General features: G+C 35.8%; 1 protein-coding gene across 1 annotated transcript in view; it reads left to right on the forward strand.

The window, feature by feature from the left end:
- KMT2E (lysine methyltransferase 2E (inactive)) overlaps positions 1–22,044 on the forward strand; it is a 90,167-nt gene that overhangs the window by 40,884 nt on the left and 27,239 nt on the right. Inside the window, 6 exon segments of the mRNA XM_059397005.1 lie at positions 6,520–6,634; positions 7,698–7,927; positions 10,813–10,893; positions 14,731–14,789; positions 15,728–15,900; positions 17,726–17,764. Coding sequence (XP_059252988.1) covers positions 6,520–6,634; positions 7,698–7,927; positions 10,813–10,893; positions 14,731–14,789; positions 15,728–15,900; positions 17,726–17,764 — 697 coding nt within the window.

Below are 22,044 nucleotides of genomic sequence, written 5' to 3' on the forward strand. Positions count from 1 at the left end.
TGTCTGTTGGCCATCTGGATGTCTTTGCAGAAATGTCTGTTCATGTCCTCTGCCCATTTCTTGATTGGATTATTTGTTCTTTGGGTGTTGAGCTTGCTAAGTTCTTTATAGATTTTGGACACTAGCCCTTTATCTGGTATGTCGTTTGCAAATATCTTCTCCCATTCTGTCAGTTGTCTTTTGGTTTTGTTAACTGTTTCCTTGCCGTGCAAAAGCTTTTGATCTTGATAGAGTCCCAATAGTTCATTTTTGCCCTTGCTTCCTTGCCTTTGGCAATGTTCCTAGGAAGATGTTGCTGTGGCTGAGGTCGAAGAGGTTGCTGCCTGTGTTCTCCTCAAGGATTTTGATGGATTCTTTTCTCACATTGAGGTCCTTCATCCATTTAAAAAAAAAAAATTATTATTATTTAAATATTTTGTTTATTTATTTTATTATTTTTTTAATTAAATTTATTTATTTTCAGCATAACAGTATTCATTATTTTTTGAGTCTATTTTCGTGTGTGGTGTAAGGAAATGGTCCAATTTCATTTTTCTGCATGTGGCTATCCAGATAATTTTCCCAACACCATTTATTAAAGAGGCTGTCTTTTTTCCATTGGACAGTCTTTCCTGCTTTGTCAAAGATTAGTTGACCATAGAGTTGAGGGTCTATTTCTGGGCTCTCTGTTCTGTTCTATTGATCTATGTGTTTGTTTTTGTGCCAGTACCATGCTGTCTTGATGATTAAGAGAGCATATTTTAAAATTTGGTTTTAGAGCCAAGTTGCATATTAGAAACTCTGTATATGCATTTCATGTCCTCAATTTGTGGGAAACAGAATTCAGAATTTTGAAAAGGAGAGTTCATTACAAATTCTGTTTTGACCATTTGGCCATACCTTATTGCATGTATCTATATTTATTTTTGAAGATTCATCTATTAGAGCATGTGCGAACAGGGGTAGGGGCAGAGGGAGAAGAAAAAAAGCACATTTCCTGCTGTGCTCAGAACCAAACATGGGGCTCCATCTCATGACCCTATAAGATCATGTCTGGAGCCAAAACCAAGAGTTGGACCCTCGACCAGCTGAACCACCCAGGTGCCCCCTTAGTGCTCATGTATTATGAATACTTTAATTGCATGTTATTTTTTTAAACACTGAATTCTCAGATTAGAAAGTGACTATCTTTTGGAAAGTTTCCCATGGATAGAGAGTATCTCTTTAATAGTGATCATTGGTTCAGTGATTTAAAAACACATACAAAGCCATATATGAGTGAGTACAAGTAAGTATCTTACTACTTGAAAACTGACATCAAAATTATATAGGTGAAATCCTATTGGTCTATAGGATGAAAAAAGCAGCATGATTTATGTTTTGATACATAATTATGTATAGAAGTATGCTAATGTTTCTTTATGATAAATGGTATCTCTATATTCGTATTTATATGTGTGTTTGTGTGTGTGTGTGTAGATATATATATAAGTATATAGGCTAAACAGAGCACTATAGCAACCATTCACATAAAAATTTGTTATTGCATATTATCCCTTTAGCTCTACATTAGAAATTTATTAAAGCTTTATGAAATGGTCCAGAAGATTTTGAGGAAAACTTCTGTAATCTCAGTATAGTGGTTTTTGTTACTAGGAGTTCCTGCCAAGGTGTTACCCATCTATAAATATAGTAGGTTTGCTTGGATATAATTAGTCTTTTTTTTTTTTTTTAAGATTTTATTTATTTGACAGGGAGAGATCACAAGTAGGCAGAGAGAGAGAGGAGGAAGCAAGCTCCTTGCTGAGCAGAGAGCCCGATGCGGAACTCGATCCCAGGACCCTGAGATCATGACCTGAGCTGAAGGCAGCGGCTTAACCCACTGAGCCACCCAGGCGCCCCTAATTAGTCATTTTTTGACTGGATATTTAAATGAGTTCTCCTCTTACATATTGTTTTATGAATAGTATTACAATAAACATCTCAAATCTGCAGGTCTTCATCTAGTGGGAATTACTTTCTTAGGATAAATTCCTGAAAATGGCATTACTGGATCAAAAGATGTTTGACTTTTGGTATTTGTCACAAAGTTGTTTTCATGTTTACAGTGTTACGGAAATGTAGAGTTTTGAGGATATTTAGCACCATGAAACTTATAAAGAATATTTCTTTTTTTTTTTTTTAAAGATTTTATTTATTTATTTGATAGGCAGAGATTATAAGTAGATGAGAGGCAGGCAGAGAGAGAGGAGGAAGCAGGCTCTCCGCTGAGCAGAGAGCGCGATGCGGGGCTCGATCCCAGGACCCTGGGATCATGACCTGAGCTGAAGGCAGAGGCTTTAACCCACTGAGCCACCCAGGCGCCCCATAAAGAATATTTCTAAAGATATATGTTGTATGACTTTTTTTAAATGCTATCTTACGGGTCAGGAAAAATCTTTAAAATATTTTTTCTTTAATGTTTTTAAAAAGATTTTATTTATTAGAGAGTATGTGTAAGTGGGGGAGAGGGGCAGGCAGAGGGAGAAGCAGACTCCTGCTGAGCAGGGAGCCTGATTTGGGGCTGGATCCCAGGACCCTGTGATCATGACCCAAGCAGAAGGCAAATGCTTAAACTGACTGAGCCACCCAGGCACCCCATCAACCAGATTATTTTTTAAAAAGTGACCATTACCACCTTCTTAAAATTACTTTTGGTATAAGCAGCAGCATTAGAAATGAGGATCTTTTTTTTTTTTAATTAAATTTATTTATTTATTTTTTAATAAACATACAGTGTATTTTTATCCCCAGGGGTACAGGTTTGTGAATCGCCAGATTTACACATTTCACAGCACTCATCATAGCACATACCCTCCCCAATGTCCATATCCCCACCACCCTCTCCCGTCCCCGCTACCCCCAGCAACCCTCAGTCTGTTTTTTGAGATTGAATCTTTTATGGTTTGTCTCCCTCCCAATCCCACCTTCTTTCATTTTTTCTTTTCCTACCCCCCAACCCCCCCACATTGCATCTCCACTTCTTCATATCAGGGAGATCATATGATAGTTGTCTTTCTCCGCTTGACTTATTTCGCTAAGCATAATACCCTCTAGTAGAAATGAGGATCTTGATAAAAAATTTCTGCTTTCTTCTATAATAGTGGTACAGATGTAATTTGAATCATGAGGTTATGCATTTGTGACTTATTTACATGCTTGAACTTAACTGCATTTGTGCTGAAAAATATTTTAGACTGAACCATTAACTACTCCAAAATGCCGAAGTTTTTGCTATACTCCTTAGTAGTATATTTAGAGTTTGATCTAATTCTTTAAGTCTGAATCTTTCTCTTTTGGCCAGAATACCTCCATGTTGCCTTAATAATAGTATTATAGATCAGGAATTCCCTAAATTTCACTTCTTCCTTCAACATAATTTTTTTTATTTTTTATTTTTATTTTTGAAGATTTTATTTTTTTGACAGAGATCATAAGTAGGCAGAGAGGCAGGCAGAGAGAGAGAGAGAGGGAGGAAGCAGGCTCCCCACTGAGCAGAGAGCCCAATGCGGGGCTTGATTCCAGGACCATGGGTCATGACCTGAGTCCGAAGTCAGAGGCTTTAACCCACTTAGGCACCCAGGTGCCCCATCATAATTTAAAAAAAAAAGATTTATTTATCTATTTGAGAAAGAGGCAGCATGCTCAAGCACAGGCCATGGGAGGGGCATAGGTAGAGAGGAGGGGAGAATCCATGAGCAGCCTCCTAGCTAGCATAGAACCCAACATGGGGCTCAATCCTGAGACCCAGAGATCACGAGTCAGGTGAAGTCAAGAGTCAGATGCTTTGCTGACTGAGCCACCCCGACTTCTTCCTTCTGTGTAATTGTTTAAGAATTTTAAAGCAATTGATATTGTAAATCACTCAAAGGCAGTTTGCTAGTACCTATCCATTTTATATGCATTTACCTTTCTGTTGAGCATTTCTATCTCCCAGGGATCATATTGTAGAAATACTCCCATGTATTATGCAAATGCAGTGATGCCTTTAACAATGAAAACTGAATATCACCAGTAAGGAAATTGTTTTCTTTTTTTTTTTTACTTATTTATTTAGTTTTTAAGATTTATTTATTTGACAGACATCACAAGTAGGCAGAGAGGCAGGCAGAGAGAGAGAGGAAGAAGCAGAGAGCTGCTTTGCAGAGAGCTTGATGGGGGCTCGATCCCAGGACCCTGGAATCATGACCTGAGCCTAAGGCAGAGGCTTTAACCCACTGAGCCACCCAGGCGCCACTGTTTTCTTTCTTTTTAGAGAGGATGTGTAGTGGGGGGAGGGACAAATGGAAAGGGAGAGAGACTCCCAAGTGGCCGGTGTGCTGAGCATGGAGCCCATGTGGGGCTGGATTGCACAATCCTAGATCATGCCCTGAGCCAAAATTGAGTCTGACACTTTAACTGACAGAACCACCCAGGCATCCTCTCCTGAATGGGGAAATTGTTAAGTACTATGTACACTTATATATTGAAGTCAGTAGTTATTAGCAAAAATAAGGTAATAAGTATTGATATTGACAGATGGAAAAAGCTGATTATGAAAAAGCAAATAGAGAATATTCTCACTTTTTATAATTTTTTCAAAAAATTATTTATTTGACAGAGAGAGGGAACAAGCAGGGGGAGTGGCAAGCAGAGGGAGGGGGAGAACCAGGCTCCTGACAAGCAAGGAGCCCATGCGGGGCTCCATCCCAGGTCCCTGGTATCATGACCTGAGCCAAAGGCATCTGCCCAACTGACTAAGCCACCTGGGTGCCCCAGTATATTCTCAGTTTTTTAAATAAACAGCTCTGGTGGCTGGGTGGTGGTCATTGAAGAGGGTTTGTGCTATGGTGAGCGCTGTGAATTGTGTAAGACTAATGAATCACAAACCTGTACCCCTGAAACAAAAAATACATTGTATGTTTAAAAAATGAAGAAAAAATAAACAGCTCTTAGATTTATTTATGGATAGGAAAAATTTAGAGGGAGTTACATGGCTTCTTAACATGGGTATGTTTGAGATTTGGATGAAGACATCTTTCACTTTCTTATGTATTTAAGTTTTATGCAGTGAGAATGTGTTGATTTTAAAATTTAAAAATTTCTTTTTTAAAAGAAAGTAATCAATTTTTTAAATAACAGCATAGGCATTGATTGTCAAAGTATTCAGAACATTTTTGGAGGCTCTTCTGCTCTTTCCTCTAGAACCATGTGACAACTTCAGTTTGTGCTTCCTTTCTTTCCTGATTGTGTAATACTAGATCTCAACAACAGCAGCCACTTAGAGCTAAATTGAGACTTTGTACAGGGGAGTGGGGGGGAGCAGTATATCAAGAAGCAGTTGACTATAGATATATGAAGCTAGGGTGTAAGTACATTAAGAAGTATTAAACCACGACGAGTGCAAAAGTACTAAGTTCTAAGGGCAAGTTTTTAATGAGAGGTAAGATAAGGAGTGTTACGAAAAAAATCTTCTCAGTTGATGGCTGCGGTAAGAATAAAGGCGCAGAAACAGGTCATGTTTTGTGTATGCAAGCCAGAAAGTAATTTTATTCTGAATTGGCTTCAGAAGTAGGTTTACTACCTACTTCCTTACTCATATTTAGTCCCATTTGTATCAGTTGATGGTCAGGTCATCATCACCTAACCATTACAGGTGAGAACTGCTGATCAGTATAACTCTACCTGCTGCTTCTATTTTTTTTATAAGCAAACCTTGGTTCATTGTGAAGTTTCCTATTTCTTAACTTTATTTATTACTTATTTATTAATTACTATTATTTTACTATTATTTATTCTTAACTATTCATTAACTTTAATGATATTTTCCAGAGCTTTGTTACATCTTGGCACACTAACGTAGACCTACAGTTTTGAACATTGAAATGTGTACTTAACATTGACATTGGGTTCCATGGAGATTCAGTGTGTTCTTCCTCCTGTTTAAATTGTTTCTGCCACTTTCCTCCTCCCCTGTGTTTAGTGTCCCCAGTGCCACTGAGTATATTAAAGAATGTTTAATCTCTGATAATTTTTCTTTTTTCTTTTTAGATTATTTATTTATTTATTTGACAGAGAGAGAGAGAGAGAGATCACAAGTAGGCAGAGAGGCAGGCAGAGAGAGAGAGAGGAGGAAGAAGGCTCCCTGCTGAGCAGAGAGCCCGATGCGGGATTCCATCCCAGGACCCTGAGATCATGACCTGAGCCGAAAGCAGCGGCTTAACCCACTGAGCCACCCAGGCACCCCTGATAATTTTTCTTAGTGAGAGGGCAACTATATTTGAACTTGGAGGCAAGATACTATTTTACTTAAAAGTTTTGTTGTTAGGACACAGAATCTAGATAGGATATATAGGATGTATCTTGTCCACAGGGTGTCTACCTACTGTGAAAAAACATTTGTATAGAAATAATGACATTTGTGTAGAAACAAGTTATATGAAATAAATGCTTAGAATTTTAAATGCATGAACAGAACAAAAATGAGTGGAATTCTCTTTAATGCAACTCTTCCCCCTCCAGACCAGAATCCGTAGAAGCTAGCCCTGTGGTAGTTGAGAAATCCAACAGTTATCCCCACCAGTTATATACCAGCAGCTCGCATCATTCACACAGTTACATCGGTTTGCCCTATGCGGTAAGTGTCCAACATTTCTCTCAAAGGTTATTTTATATCTAGATGTTGAAAGAAGATGTGGTATTGTGCCTAAAACAATATTTAGAAAAAATACTTGCTTTATATTATCTAAATAATTAGGTATGTAATTTATAGTTTAACTTTATTACTCTCACTATATTGAGGGATTAAAATTCTAAAGGAGGCATTCCCTAGAAGTTTTATTATTAATCTTACTCCTGTTATTATGCATTTTATGCTATTAATAGTTTAGTGTTATAATTCTTTACCTTCTCTATAAAAAAAAACATAGGGTTGTATTTACTATCTACTGTTGATTCTAAATTATATAGTAATTTTATAATAAATTACATAATTGCTACTTATTGAGCACTTTTGTGCCAGACTTTAAACATTTTTACATATATTATCTCATTTAATCTTCCAAACCAGCTTCATCAGATGGGCATAATTTTTGTCCCCATTTCATAGCTGAAAAAATGAAGGCTTATCTAAACTCATTCACTTGTTGCATAGCTAGGTACAAGTTAGATTGTAACAGAGAACTGGACACATTTGTGATACTATCCAGGTACAGTTATGACGGATTTTTACCTCTGGGACCAGAATAAACACCAAATTTTAAAAAATCTATATAGGGATAATATGTCTTTATTAGTTGTTTTTGTTATTCTTTAAGAATGTCTCCACATTCCCAAGATTTTTTTGTGGGTTTTTTTTTGTTGTTTTGTTTTTAACCCCTATCTTCACATCTTATACCTGCTTCTATCTTGAAAGCGGAGCTCTTTAACCAAAAGATTTTGAGGATATCTTTTGATTAGGGAGGTGAGGGCATGGAGTTTGAGGGAAGTCCAGTCCCTGTGCAGGTGACTGAGGTTGGGTAGACATTTTCTCTTACTAGTATGGTTTAATTTCTAGCTTCACAAGTCATTATTTTAAAGGTATTAGGGAAGAAATGGGTCAATTTCATATTTCTTGAATATTCAAATTAAGGATTGATTTTTATCTAAGTTCATACTGTTGTTGGAATTATATTGTGCTGTATTTGTGTTCAATTATCCAGGACCATAATTATGGTGCTCGTCCTCCTCCAACACCTCCGGCTTCCCCTCCTCCATCAGTTCTTATTAGCAAAAATGAAGTAGGCATATTTGCCACTCCTAACTTTGATGAAACTTCCAGTGCTACAACAATCAGCACATCTGAGGATGGCAGTTACGGTACTGATGTAACCAGGTGCATATGTGGTTTTACACATGATGATGGATATATGATCTGTTGTGACAAATGCAGGTAAAATACCTTACGCTGTTCGTTTACTCTTCTTGAATGTTGCTAACCTTTGATTGTTATTCTTGGAAAAGATAAAGTCACTTTTAAAGGAATTGGTGTCCACATTTTTTTTGATGCATTGCTACTATCAATGCAGTGTGTTTTGCTAGAAAGATTTCTTATGGGAACGAAGCTCTATTAGAGTTTGTTAGAAATCCTCCTTATTAACTGAGTAATAGGCAGTTGGTTCTGAACGTCATTCGTGTAGGATCCCATCTCTCTTTTTGCTCATCCAATAATAATACAACTGCATATAATGGTAGACAAGATAGAAAAATGAGCCCTCTGAATTTCCTTTGGAATTATTTGTGCTGTATAGTCAACTGTGATTTTCCAGTTTGGGGGAATTACACATTTTGATTGATGTTTGTTTGACCTCACTCTCTCACCTCCTTTTGACTTGAACCTTGCAGCCCTCTGGAGTCTCCTTGAACCAGAACCACAGTCTCCCCTCCCCCAACCCTGGTTCAACCACCAAGAAAGGCCTCCTCCCCTAGAGAAGGTGTGATTGGGACAGAAAGTGGGGTTTTGTTTTCATTTTTTGTTTTTGTTTTTTTTTTTTTTCTGTTTTGTTTTGTTTTTTGATTTGTTTTGCAGGGGAGGGAGTTGGGGAAGATGGAGAGGGAACTGTAGGATTTCAGCCTGAAAGTTACTGAGTCCATCCCTTGTACAGAGTGGGAAGCAGAGAGGATTTAAGCAGTGTACTGTAGGGGGTAAGATACTTCGGTGGCTTTACACAATTTCCTAGGTCAGATGTTTGTGGCAATGCTTCATTATTTGATTTGAAATAGTATAGCATATACCCATATTTGAGTATGAGTGTAAAAATACATCTTAAAGCCAAATATAAATTACTTTGCATTATTTGTAATATTCTTCCCATCTATTACATGATTAGGAGTTGGAAGTTATTGATAAAAACATGCATATAGGGTTATATTTTAAAAAGTTGATTTACTTTTGCCAGAAGGAAGGAATTAGTCTTAACTGGAGAGTGAAATTCGGCATTTTTGTGTAAAGATGTGATATTTTGAATTAATTTTAATAAAATTATTGTGATACCTTTTAAAATTTTAAAATAAATACTTATTACCTGTGACACATATCATTAGTATGAATAGTCACCTCAGTAAATTTATTCAGGAGGTAAATTTAAAAACTAAAAAAATAACTTCAATGATAACTTGTTTTCTTCATTATTTTTTAAATAATTAGGAAATTTTAGTTCATATTTTAACTGATCATGTAATAATAGCTTTCTCTTAGCTGATCTTATCTAATGTGATAAATTACATACCATTTGGCAGTGTTTTCATTTTAATGCAGTGTTTTCTTTCGATTTCATTACAATGATCTAGATATAATATAGAATTATCTCAATTAGAAAATAGTGAAATAGTCCTTAGGATTTATACCTGTCTGCAAATTCTTGAAGGACCGGTTCAGTTTTTGGATTGTTCAAGGTATTTGCTTCTCAGCAACTGCTCTCTTTTATGAATCTGGGTTTTTTTTGTTGTTCTTGTTGTTCTATTTTTCTACTGCTTAATCCGTAGTATATTTGCAAGGCTTTACCTTTTTTCCTCTTTTTGTTCTGTATTGCCTCTGTGTATGTCCATGTACCTCCAGCCTATACTCCTCTTTCAAGTTTGACATCTAGAGCTCAGATCATTTATTGCATTTTCTAGTTTTGTTTCTACTTTTATCTGCATGACATTATTACTTACCAAATTTAATTCAGTTTGTTATTCTAACCTGCCTTGTCAGGTGCTCTGCTTTTATTTCTCACTTTCCCCCCCACATCTTATATTTTGTTACCTTCCACTTCCTACCAGGTCTTTTCCCAGCTTTCCCAGTTTAGAAGTGGAAAGCATACTATAGTTAACTCATTAGGGATATATTTGAAATGGCTAATTATTATATAAAGAGTAATTAAGATCTATCTGTCTGTCTATCTATCTATCAGCTTTGGGCCAATTAAAGTCCTGGCAACAAAATAAGTAATAGTAGCAAATTGAGAGATTGCCTCAAAGTGATCCATGTATTCTATAAAAATAATTTGAGGACAGAATAGGTTTAATCCCTATCCTTATGGAATGTATCTTGGATTCTTTAACTTATCTTCTCTGCTGCTTTCTAGTTCTGTCCTTCTTTAAGTTTTGGAATGTTGGAAAATTGTCTTAGTTGGTTTTTCTACTTTGGGTTTCCTAACTTCTTTGAATTAACTGTATACCACCAAAGCACCTCTAGTGTTACCTCGTGCCTGTCAGAGGAGATATGTACACATCCTGAATTTTGAGTCCTGTGTAATCTGACTACACTTTACTAATCCGGTTCTACCCCCTTTATGTCTCAGAATGAAAATCCCCCTTCATATAGATAACTGCCTGCTGGCTGTTGCTCCTTATATCTGTCTACTTGAGAAAAGTTACTATAATGACACCTTTTCTTTCTAATCTCCCAGATGAGGTTTTAATTCAAGTCCATTATTCACCAGGGTTATTTTCCCATTAACTTCAAATAGTGTGGACATCTTCATGCTGTGACTTTTGAGAATATTTATAATGTATACTACCTTTCACATTAAAAGTTATATTTGCTTTAGAAATAAATATATATATATATATATATATATATATATATATATATATATAAAATCCTATATTTGTCGTCTTGTCTTTGCATCTTAGTTTTATCTCCCCAAGGACATATTTCTATGAATTCCTCACAGCACCTTTTACAGTGCTAAACTCAAAGTGGGTGCTTATGAAGTGATAGTTAAATAGACAATCACATCTTAAATTAAGAATATTCTGTTAACATTTTATATGTTCTGCTTTTTCTTTAAGTGTTTGGCAACATATTGACTGCATGGGGATTGACAGGCAGCATATTCCTGATACATACTTATGTGAACGTTGTCAGCCTAGGTAAGTTGTGCATACTTACAAGATTGCCAGTTAATTTACTGAAGCAATCTTCCGTTAAGAGAGGTTTATGTATGAATTCTGGATTAAACAATTAATGGATTTTACTGTGTTTCATCAATTCTAAGGTAAACTTTTCATTTTTATGTTCTTTTTTTTTTTTTTAATTCTGACATCTCTAAAAGAGTCTTTCTATTGATAATATGCCACAGTTTACTTTGTGGATTTTTTTTTAAAATTTATTAATAGTGCATAAAATAGCACATCTTCTAAGTGATGGCATCTTTTTTTCACGGGAGTGCACTATGTTCAAGAGTTACAAGATCCATGTATTCCATAAAAAATCATTGTTCCACCACCCTGCTTCAATAATTTTCAATAATCTTTTTCATTTATACTGTCATATATATATCTTCTCCCTTTCACACATTTTAATGGGAGTCCCAGATATAGTATTTCATACACATGTATCCCTATGTATTTCTATATATATATATTTATATGTCTTTCAATATGTATCTGTAAAAGAATTTTTAAAAAAATCAACCCCAAACCATTATGATACATGCAATAAAATTTATTATCATTCAGCCACGGTTAAAATACTGATTGGTTGATACACATCTGTCTCTTAAGACTCTGGTAATACAAACCTCCTTTCATCACCCCACCAACTCTGGTCTCCCTTTTAAGGAACTGAATTGTTTGTTCTGATTTGTTTGCTGATTGCATTATCATGATAATAACCAGCTTCTATGTCCTTTGTATTTCTGTAAACAAGTGTGTGATGGGATTGTAGGTTTGATTTTTTGGGGAGTGCTGAGAGGAGGATTTTTCATGGACTCTGTTCTGTCAGATAGCACATAATATCTGGTTGTCTCTGTGATAGGACATACTGATTGATAGTCCTTATTTAGATCCATTAATAGGGGTTGCAAGTTAGTGCCATGTTAATCTTATTGCTTATAACTTACTAGCTGGAATAGTTCTATAGAAACAAACTCTCCCATATTAACTGTTCAGTTCTCTGAAGAAATACAGTTGACCCTTGAACAGCATAGTTGTGATCTGTGCAGATCCACTTAAATGTGGATTTTTTCTTTTTTTAATGTGAATTTTTTTCAATACAATAAGTAAATGATTTTTATGACTTCCTTAATCACATTTTCTTTTTTAAATTAAATTTTACTTATTTGAGAGAGAAAGAGAGGGCACGAGGTGTTGGGGAGAGAGGCAGATGAAGAGGGAGAAGCAGACTCCCTGCTGAGCAGGGAGCCAGCAGATTCAAATGTGGGGCTTAATCCCAGGACCCTAGGATCATGACCTGAGCGGAAGACAAGATGCTCAACTGACTGAGCCACCCAGCTGCCCCCTCTTAATTACATTTTCTTTTCTCTGGTGCACTTCTACTGTAAGAATGTATAATGCATATACCAAATATGTGTTAATCAACAGTTTATGTTATCAGTAGGCTGACATTCAATAGTAGGCTTTCAGTAGTTTAAGTTTTTGGAAAATCAAACGTTATATGCAGATACCTGATTGCATGGGGAGGGGGGGTTGGTGACCCTAACTCTTCATGTTGTTCAAGAGTCAACTGTATTTCGGTAAGGAAAGGCAGGATAAATGCTTGTTGATTCTGACCTTTTATTTACTAGTGTTCAGAATACTGAAAAGAAATTTAAGTATCATTATGAATTCAGGGATTTAAACATCTTGGATATCAGTCTGTTGCAGTTATTATTCTTATTGATACTCAAATTTTGTCCAGTTTTGGTCATTGGGAACCTCATCAAGTTTGCTCTTGAGCCCTTATGACCGTAACCTACTGGTACTTGATAGGTTTTATGCTTTCTGGTGTAAGAAGTCGTCTTGAGCTTATTTTATACTCTTGTGCCTCTAACTTGAGAATTGGTTTTCAGTTGTAGAATCTGAGAGCTAGTCATGCTCCTTCCTACCGGATTGGTCATGTTCCTAGGTCTTTGTTGTTTTAGACAAAGCTAGGAAATACGTTTTGTGTGTTATTTTTAAGATAAAGTACATGAGTTTATACAGATAATTGCAGTTTAAATTTAGGAATATAAAGTTTTCATTTAGCCGTTTCTTTATCCCATTTTTACATCCTAGTTCCCAGCAGTATAGACAGTAATGTAATTAGAATCTCACCAATTTCTTAGTTGCTTCATTTCATAGAAAAATACAGTGGTCTCAGAGTAACAATACCAACACTAGCACCCAACCATATGATTACGTAAAACAGTTTATTTATTTATTTATTCATTCATCCATTTATTTATTTATTTATTATGTGAATTCTACACCCAAATTGTGGCTCAAATTCATGACCCTGAAATCAAGAGTTGCATGCTCCACTGCTGAGCCAGCCAGGTGCTGCCCCTATATAAAAGAGTTCAGAACTTTTTTTCTTAAGTTATATGCCACAAGGAATGTATAGTTATTGTGTTTAAAGTCCCTTAAAAGGATTTCACTGTGATTATAATACCAGCTGAATACACACTATGTTGATGTTATTTTATTTTTGGTGGATTTTTTAAAATAAAACGTTTTATTTTGAGTTAATTACAGATTCATATACAGTTATGAAATAATACAGAAATTCTGTATATACTTCACCCAGTTGCCCCTGTGGTGACATGTTGCAAAACTATTAATACAGTATTACGGTTAGGATATTGACATTGATACAGTCAAGAAACAAAACATTTCCATGGAAAGGATCCCTAATGTTGCATTTTACAGCCACACCACCTCCCACTTCTCCCACCCGTCTCATACCTGACCTTTGGCAACTCCACTGCTGTAATCTGTAATCCATGGCTATAATTTTGTCATTTCAAAGATGTTATATAAATGGAATCATACAGTATGTGACCTTTGGGATTGGCTTTTTTTACTCAGCGTAATTCTCGGGAGAGCCAGCTAATTCGTTGCATGTTACTAGTATTTTGTTCGTTCTTATTGCGGAGTAGTGTTCTGTGATATATATGTACAGTAACCACCTACCCATTGGACATTTGGGTCTTTTCCACTTTTGGGCTATTACAGATAAAGTGGCTGTGAACATTTGTGTACAGGTTTTGGTGTGAGTGTTAAGTTTGTTTTCTCTGGGATAAATGCCTGAAAGTGCAGTTGTTCAGTCACATGGTAGTAGCATGTTTAGTTTTACACAAAATTGCCCAACTATTTTGTGGATCAGTTGTACCATTTTATATTCCTGTCAGAAATATATGAATAATCTAGTTACTTTTTATTTTTAGGATTGTTTTGTACTTTATTTTTATGACTATATGCTAATGTGATTATGTCCTTCCACCCCTGAAGTAGGATAAAAAATGGATTATTCTTTCCATTGTTTCCTTATTAGAAACAGATATATACATACATACTTGTATTTCTTACCTTACTTAGGTAAGTGATAGTATACTATAGTTTTTGCCACATTTCATTTTTTTCTCTTAAAAATATGTGCATAAGGTCACTTTATAGAGGTATGTTGAGGTTGATTGATTTCTTTCCATCCCTTCAAGATAACCCCATCTTTTTCATGAAATAGCATCCTTTTTTTAACAGACTTTTTGCTGTTTCCTAAGTAAAAGGTTTTTTTCTTAGAAGTACAGTAGAGTCACTTAACTGGCATCTGCTGCTGATTACGCTGGATAAGATCTAACTAAGGCAAGGGATAATACATAATATTTTATACTTTTCATTTTTCAGTAAAAACATATTAGAGAAATTGTAAAGTTTATCACGTTTAAAACCAAGCTGCTTACACCTAAATTCATGAAAGTTTGATAAATAATCATTAATATTTTAATACAGGAGTTTGGATAAAGAGAGGGCAGTGCTACTACAACGCCGGAAAAGGGAGAATATGTCAGGTAGGTGAAAAGAATCTATACTAAATGAAGATCAGTATGAGCAAGAGAATTGGGTGGCCTGCGTATTTTAGCCAGATGTAAACACCTTAGCAGTGAATGTTGATTGTGTATATGACTTACAATCAGGTAGAGATTTTAAATATTCTTTTTTTAACAGATTATAGAATAAGAATGTACTTATTTTAGAAAACGTAGGAAGTAGAGGAAAATAAAAATTATAAATCATCCATGTTTTTCTACAAAGTTATATTGGTTTAAAGAAGTATTAAAATATGTTTGCTCTTCAGAGAGATGGTGATCCGTTAGTTTATCATAATGGAGTAGTAGTTTTTCATTTTTAAGAATAGATTTTAGAAGTGTAACTACAATATAACTTTGATTTTGGCTTAAAACAATACTAGTACAAATGGTTTTGAATAATCATAGTTAATTGAACTCTTCCTGTTTGATGGACATTTAGGATGTTTCCAGTATTTTTTTATTTTTTGTTTATGTTATTACAAGTAGTACCTTCAATGAAACTCTCCTGGATAAGGGTTTTTTTTTTGGGGGGGGGGGTTTCGTTCACTTTATCTTTGAATACATACTAGAAATGGGATTACTGGATGAAAGGGTAATAAATGTAGAATTTTGCTAGATATGACTAAATTCCCCTTCATAGGGAATTGTGAATTTCCTTGCAGTTTATGCAAGTGCTGCTTTCCCACAGTCACACTATGTCTGTGTAATGTCAAACTTTTGTATCTAGTTCAGTGTGTAAGAAATGGTACTTGTAGTTTGCATTTGAAGTGTCGTTGAGGTGAGGAAGTAAGAAAAAATGTTTATTCTTCAGACAGATGGAGATATAACAGTTTGCCACATAGAATGCCATGTAGTTTGTTTTTTGTTTTGTTTGAAATAGTATTACAAGTACAATAGTTTCTGTTTTGCCTTGGAAGATGGTGATACCAGTGCAACTGAGAGTGGGGATGAAGTTCCTGTGGAATTATATACTGCATTTCAGCACACCCCAACATCGATTACTCTAACTGCTTCGAGAGTTTCCAAGGTTAATGATAAACGAAGGAAAAAAAGTGGGGAGAAAGACCAAAGTATTTCAAAGTGTAAAAAGGTATGTTTTTCTTTCTTAAGATGTATAGATGGAAATTGGTGGGAGCTGAGTTTTACAGGAAAGGCAGATGAGTATTGGATGGTAGCCAGAAACGGTGTTAGAATCTTAAGCTTTTTAAAACTCGTTTTAAAATTTTAATATGTTTAAAAGATTGGAGCGTAATAGAGAAGAATGTTTGCATAGTGATTTGCCATCATCACTAGTGAAACTAGTCATAGAAATGCCACCCAGGTGCCCCCAGCCTCAAAAATCTTTAAGTCATCTTTACTTTTGGACATTCAGATTGATTTTCAAAAGCACTGTTAATTTTTTCCTTTGGAGTGTCTCTTACTTTTTTATTTTTCTTTCTTTTGCTTCTGCAAACTCATCTAAGCCTTCATCACCTCGTATTGCAGTAATAATTTACCATATTTAATTTCTCCAACTTTATCTTTCTGCTTTGCAATATCTCCTGTGAATATTGCTCTTACATCTCTTCTCTGCTTAGAAGAATTTTGATTCCTCTACCGTAAAGAAAAGCATAACTGTATTTGAGTCAGAATCATAAAATCGGACTTTTTAAAATAAGGTTTCCAAGGTCTAATTTTTAATTTTAGCCAATTTTATTTCATACTCTTCAGTAGGTACAAGTGCATATATTCATTTTTCCTTGACTGTGGCATATTTTTCCCATTTAATGCCTTCTTTCATATTTTTTTATAATTTTTTAGAAGATTTTATTCATCTGAGAGAGAGTGAGAGCACAAGGGGTATACAGAAGGAGAAGGAGTACCAGACCCCCCGGGGGACAGGGGGTGGCTTGACCCCAGGATCCTGAGATTATGACCTGAGCCACCCAGGTGCCCCTCATATAAGGAACTAGGATTGGGTTCCTTTCAGTTCATCTCTCTGAGTACATCCATTCTCTAAAGTCTACCTAGCTCTTTTCCCATGTTTCCCATGAAGGTTCATTGCCTTGTTTTTGTTGTTAGTAAATCTTGCTTGCTTCTAACATGTAGTCTACACACAGACTTGACACTTAAATATATTTGGGTCTATATTGCTTACTCTCGGTTTATGTTTGTTAGTCCCCCTAGAGACTTTTGGGGTGGACTGATGATGAAGATAAATGTTAAATACCTTTCAGGACCCAGCAGATTAGTGAGCTGTCACTAAATATTTATTGAATAAATACAGCTCTCTTTTACCACAGTGTATATTTCTTAAATAAAACAACAAATTCAAATCACTTACTAGTTGACTTAGAGAATTAAAGTAGTAACATTATTTTATCACTCCCAAAACTCATGACTTCAATAAAATTATTGTATTATTTTTAATACCCTTTCAATTTTAATCAGATATTTTTCCATGGTTGTAATAATTGAGCACACAGAAAACGTGAGGGTTTTTTGGGCAGTATCACATACATATTCTTATGTTCTTACATAATCTACATTCTTATTTTTTTTAATTTGAATATATTTTAGTTTCAGGTATACAAAGTTTGCACTCTTATTTTTTTAATTTTATTTTATTTGAGGGTGGGGTGGGGAGAGAGAGAGAGAGCATGCATGAGTGCAGAAGTAGAAGGGAGGGGCAGAGGGAGAGGGAGAAGCAGACTTCCCACTGAACAGGAAGCCTGATGGGGTGATCCCAGAACCCTGGGATCATGACCTTAGCTGAAGACAGACACTTAACTGACTGAGCCACCCAGGCGCCCTGTCTGCATTCTATTGTTAATAATAGAATAATATTCTAGTAGATGACTTTAGTGAACTGATTGATTCTTAAATATTATATTCAGTTTAAAGAAAAACTCACTCAGAATTTAATGTTATTTCAGGCTTTTCGCGAAGGATCTAGGAAGTCATCAAGAGTTAAGGTAAATACATTAAATTTAAGTCCTTAGTACCAACTGTCAGTTTTTCAGGAGCTTATTAAGTGATTGTCCATAATCTTTATGTTCTCTTCATTGTGTATCATTTATTGCTTATTATATCTTTATCAGAAGTGTACCATAGAAAATCCTATTTTGATTAATATGCCACTCTTGGAGTTTACTCACAATGTTAAAATATTAAGCAAAAGGAAGTGGTATGTAAGTAATACCTAATATCAAAATTTGGGGTAATATGAATTTCAGTTATTGCATTCCATGCCTCCCAGTACCACTTCATATACTGGACATATGAATGCAAAATCACATTGAGAATTTGAAAATTTGTATATTTTGCATAGTTGGGATTCTAGTGATTTAATTAAGTAAGTTGTTATAAAATCACCATTGAAGTACAAAGTAGTCACCTGTACCTTGAATTAATTAGAATACATCCTCAATTTTGTAGATGGCCAGATTGCTGAGAGAGGCAAGGCTCTTTAGCTCTGCCTCCCCACCAAAAGATAGGTGTTGGATAACAGAGGTCAGCTATATAGTATGTCGATAGCTTTCTAGGTTATATGGTTAAAGAATAATGGGTTTCTCAAGTTGTCAGATAGTAAAATAGGGAGCATGTTACAGTATATTTGTTGTGACCATTGTGTAAAGCATAATAGTTACTCATTATTCCACATTCCCTGGAAAACAAATCATTTAACACCTGTGCAGTGATGATTACTACATACTTTTGTAGTTCTTTCTCAAGAAAGTTAATACATCGTGACACTCAACAGACTATAAGCCCAAAAATGTTCTTTCTGTGTTAAAGTATATGTTTGTACTTTTATACTTACTATATATATATTAAACTTGAGTTTATGGGATATTCTCTGACATAACGTACAGTCTGAAAAGGTTTTTGGATTTACCCAGTAGAAACTCAATACTTTGTAGTTTCCTTTTCCAATTTATCCAGTAGTCATCCCAATAGGTTTATTGAAGATGGGGTATCTTTTACTTAAGTAAAATATTTTCATTTATTATGTAAAGAAGTGACTAAGAAAGTGAAATTTTAATAATCTTTGTGAATCTTTAAAGATATATACATATATTTTAGAAGATTTTATTTATTTGACAGAGCAGAGAGAGAGAGAGGGAGAGATCACAAGTAGGTAGAGAGGCAGGCAGAGAGGGGGGAAGCATGCTCCCTGCTGAGCAGAGAGCCTGATGCAGGACTCTATCCAGGACCCTGAGATCATGACCTGAGCCGATGGCAGATGCTTAACCCACTGAGCCACCCAGGTGCCCCTAAAGATATTTTTTACTTAAGTCAAAGATACCTTCTTTAAGATACAGCAATTCCAGTTAGTAATTCTGTAGTATTTATAGGTTGAAGAGATATAGAAGAATTTACTGCATCAGATATATACCAGGTCAGTAGAAGGCTTGATTGGGGTCGGGGGTGGTAAAAGAGAAAGAAAAAAATCTTTAAAATTTATTAGATTTCTTGGGGCACCTGGGTGGCTCAGTGGGTTAAAGCCTCTGCCTTCAGCTCAGGTCATGATCCCAGGGTACTGGGATTGAGCCCTGCATCCGGCTCTCTGCTCAGGAGGGAGCCTGGTTCCCCTGCACCCCGCCCCCGCCCCTGCCTGCCTCTCTGCCTACTTGTGATCTCTGTCTGTCAAATAAATAAATAAAATCTTTAGAAAGTAAAAAGTAAAATTAACAAAAAAATAAAAGCTGAGATATTACTAGATTTCTTTAATAATGCTGATGAAAGCCTTAATATGTAGTATTTCATATTTGTGTAAAAATCTGTTAAAAGGTGGTCATAATGTGGAATATATAATTACATAAAATATCAGTTGGTAAAAATAAACACACTCTGTCAAGTAGTTGAACAACTTACTATAGTTTGTTTCATTGTAGGAAAGAATGATACTTTTTGTAATAAAAATTACCTATATGGAAGGTGGACAAATGGTAAACTTTAGTGTTGACTGTACATGTGTACCTGGCTAACAGGATATATAAGAGCTTTTATTAATTCTACATGTGATTTTAAAATTTTAGTTATGTAGGTTGTACATACTTTAGAGATAAACTTTTTTTTTTTTTCCCAACAGATAGTAACAATCTTTATTATTAGTACATCTCACACCAACTGAGAAAATAAATGCCTTCCTAAAGCGACAGTTCTTAAACAATTTTGTCTCAGGGCCTCTGTGTACTGAAAAAATTATTGAGGAAACCAAAAAAGCTTCTATTTTTTTTCTGTGTTTTTCTTTTCTTTTATAAACATATAATGTATTATTAGCCCCAGGGGTACAGGTCTGTGAATCGCCAGGTTTACACACTTCACAGCACTTACCATAGGAAATAATTTTTTCTCATCAAGGTGTTCAGTGTTGTAGAACAAAATTGATGAATAGCATTTACAAAAAATTGAAATGTCATGTGTTAAAATCATTTACAATCTGAATTATGCTAATGAAACAAAAGTTTTTGTTATCTGCATTGATTGACTTTCTTCCCAAGATTGCAAATAAGAATCATTCTGGAGACGCCTGGGTGGCCCAGTGGGCTAAGCCTCTGCCTTCGGCTCAGGTCATGATCTCAGGGTCCTGGGATCAAGTCCTGCATCGGGCTTTCTGCTCAGCGGGGAGACTGCTTCCCCCCACCACTTGTGATCTCTCTCTGTCAAATAAATAAAATCTTAAAAAAAAAAATCATTCTGGAAGGGGTGTCTGGCTAGCTCAGTCGTTAAACATCTGTCTTTGGCTCAAATCATGATCCCAGGGTCCTGGGATCGAGCCCCACGTTGGGCTCCCTGCTCAGTGGGGAGCCTGCTTCACGCTCTCCCTTGTGTTTGCTCTCTCTGTCACTGTCAAATAAATAAATGAAATCTTAAAAAAAAAACCTTATTGTGGGATTCCACCTTTTAATATATTTTCAAAATGTGTGGTAATTATGCCTGTCTGTAAGTTGCATTCCAGCAAGAAAAGAGTCCCCTTTTGTTCTTTTTTTTTTTTAGATTTTAAAAATTTTTATTTTTTGAAGATTTTATTTATTTATTTGACAGAGAGAGTACAAGTAATCAGAGCAGCAGGCAGAGGGAGAGGAAGAAGCAGGCTTTCTGCCAAGCAGGGAGCCTGATGCAGGGCTCAGTCCTAGGATCCTGGGATCATGACCTGAGCCTAAGGCAGCCACTTAAACCAACTGAGTCACCCAGGTGTCCAGTAAGATTTTTTTAAATTTTAAGTTAATCTCTACACCCAGCATGAGGCTCAAACTTACCACTCCAAGACCAAGAGTTGCATGCTCTTTCAACGGAGCCAGCCAAGTGCCCCACACTTTTTGCTCTGTAACAGATTAAGAGAGGCTATGACTTTCTGTACTTTGCACTAAGCATTCTTATCTTTTGGGTTTTTAGTAGGAGGTATAGATGAGCAAAGGTCCTTGCTGTCACTGTGACCCTTGAATTTAGGCTATGGACCATTTTGGTCATTTCACATTCTGTGAGATATTTTGTTCCTTATGTCAAATTTATCACGTGGACAGTTGATTATAGATCTTGAAATTACACTAAATTAAGATATCAACATGTATTTTTAAATAAAACATGTCAAAATTGTAGTCTGTCAAAACTATGAATACAAGGTAGATACTGACAGTCTCTAATAAAATAGTGCATGTTCTTTTATTTATTTATTTTTTTTAAAGAGCTCCCAAGAGAGCAGTGTTAGAGGGGCAGAGGGAGAGGTGAGGGAGAAAGAATCTTAAGCATCCTTTTTTTTTTTTTTAAGATTTTATTTATTTATTGACAGAGAATGACAATGAGAGAGGGAACACAAGCAGGGGCAGTGGGAAAGGGAGGAGCAGGGAGCCTGATGTGGGGCTCCATCCCAGGACCTTGGGATCATGACCTGAGTCGAAGGCAGGCAGACGCTTAATGACTGAGCCACCCAGGTGCTCCAATCTTAAGCATCTTAAGCAGAATCCACACCCAGCTCAGGGCTGATTTGAGTCTCTGTCTCAGCCTTGAGATCATGACTTGAGCCACAGTCAAGAGTTGGACACTTAAGAGTTGGACCCTGAGCTACACAGGCTTAGTCAGCCCCATGCTGTCCTTTTTTTAACCAATAGCTAGCAGTGACTCCCAAGTTTGGAGTGTTTGCAGTTTTATTAATGACGCCCTTTGGGCTACAGTGGTGTCAGTGAAGGCTGAATTTTTGCTAGTCCAACATAACTTGGTCTCCTTTAGTTTTCTAAGTCCTTACCTGTCT

Source organism: Mustela nigripes, chromosome 4 (genome assembly GCF_022355385.1).
Source record: "Mustela nigripes isolate SB6536 chromosome 4, MUSNIG.SB6536, whole genome shotgun sequence".
NCBI lineage: Eukaryota > Metazoa > Chordata > Mammalia > Carnivora > Mustelidae > Mustela > Mustela nigripes.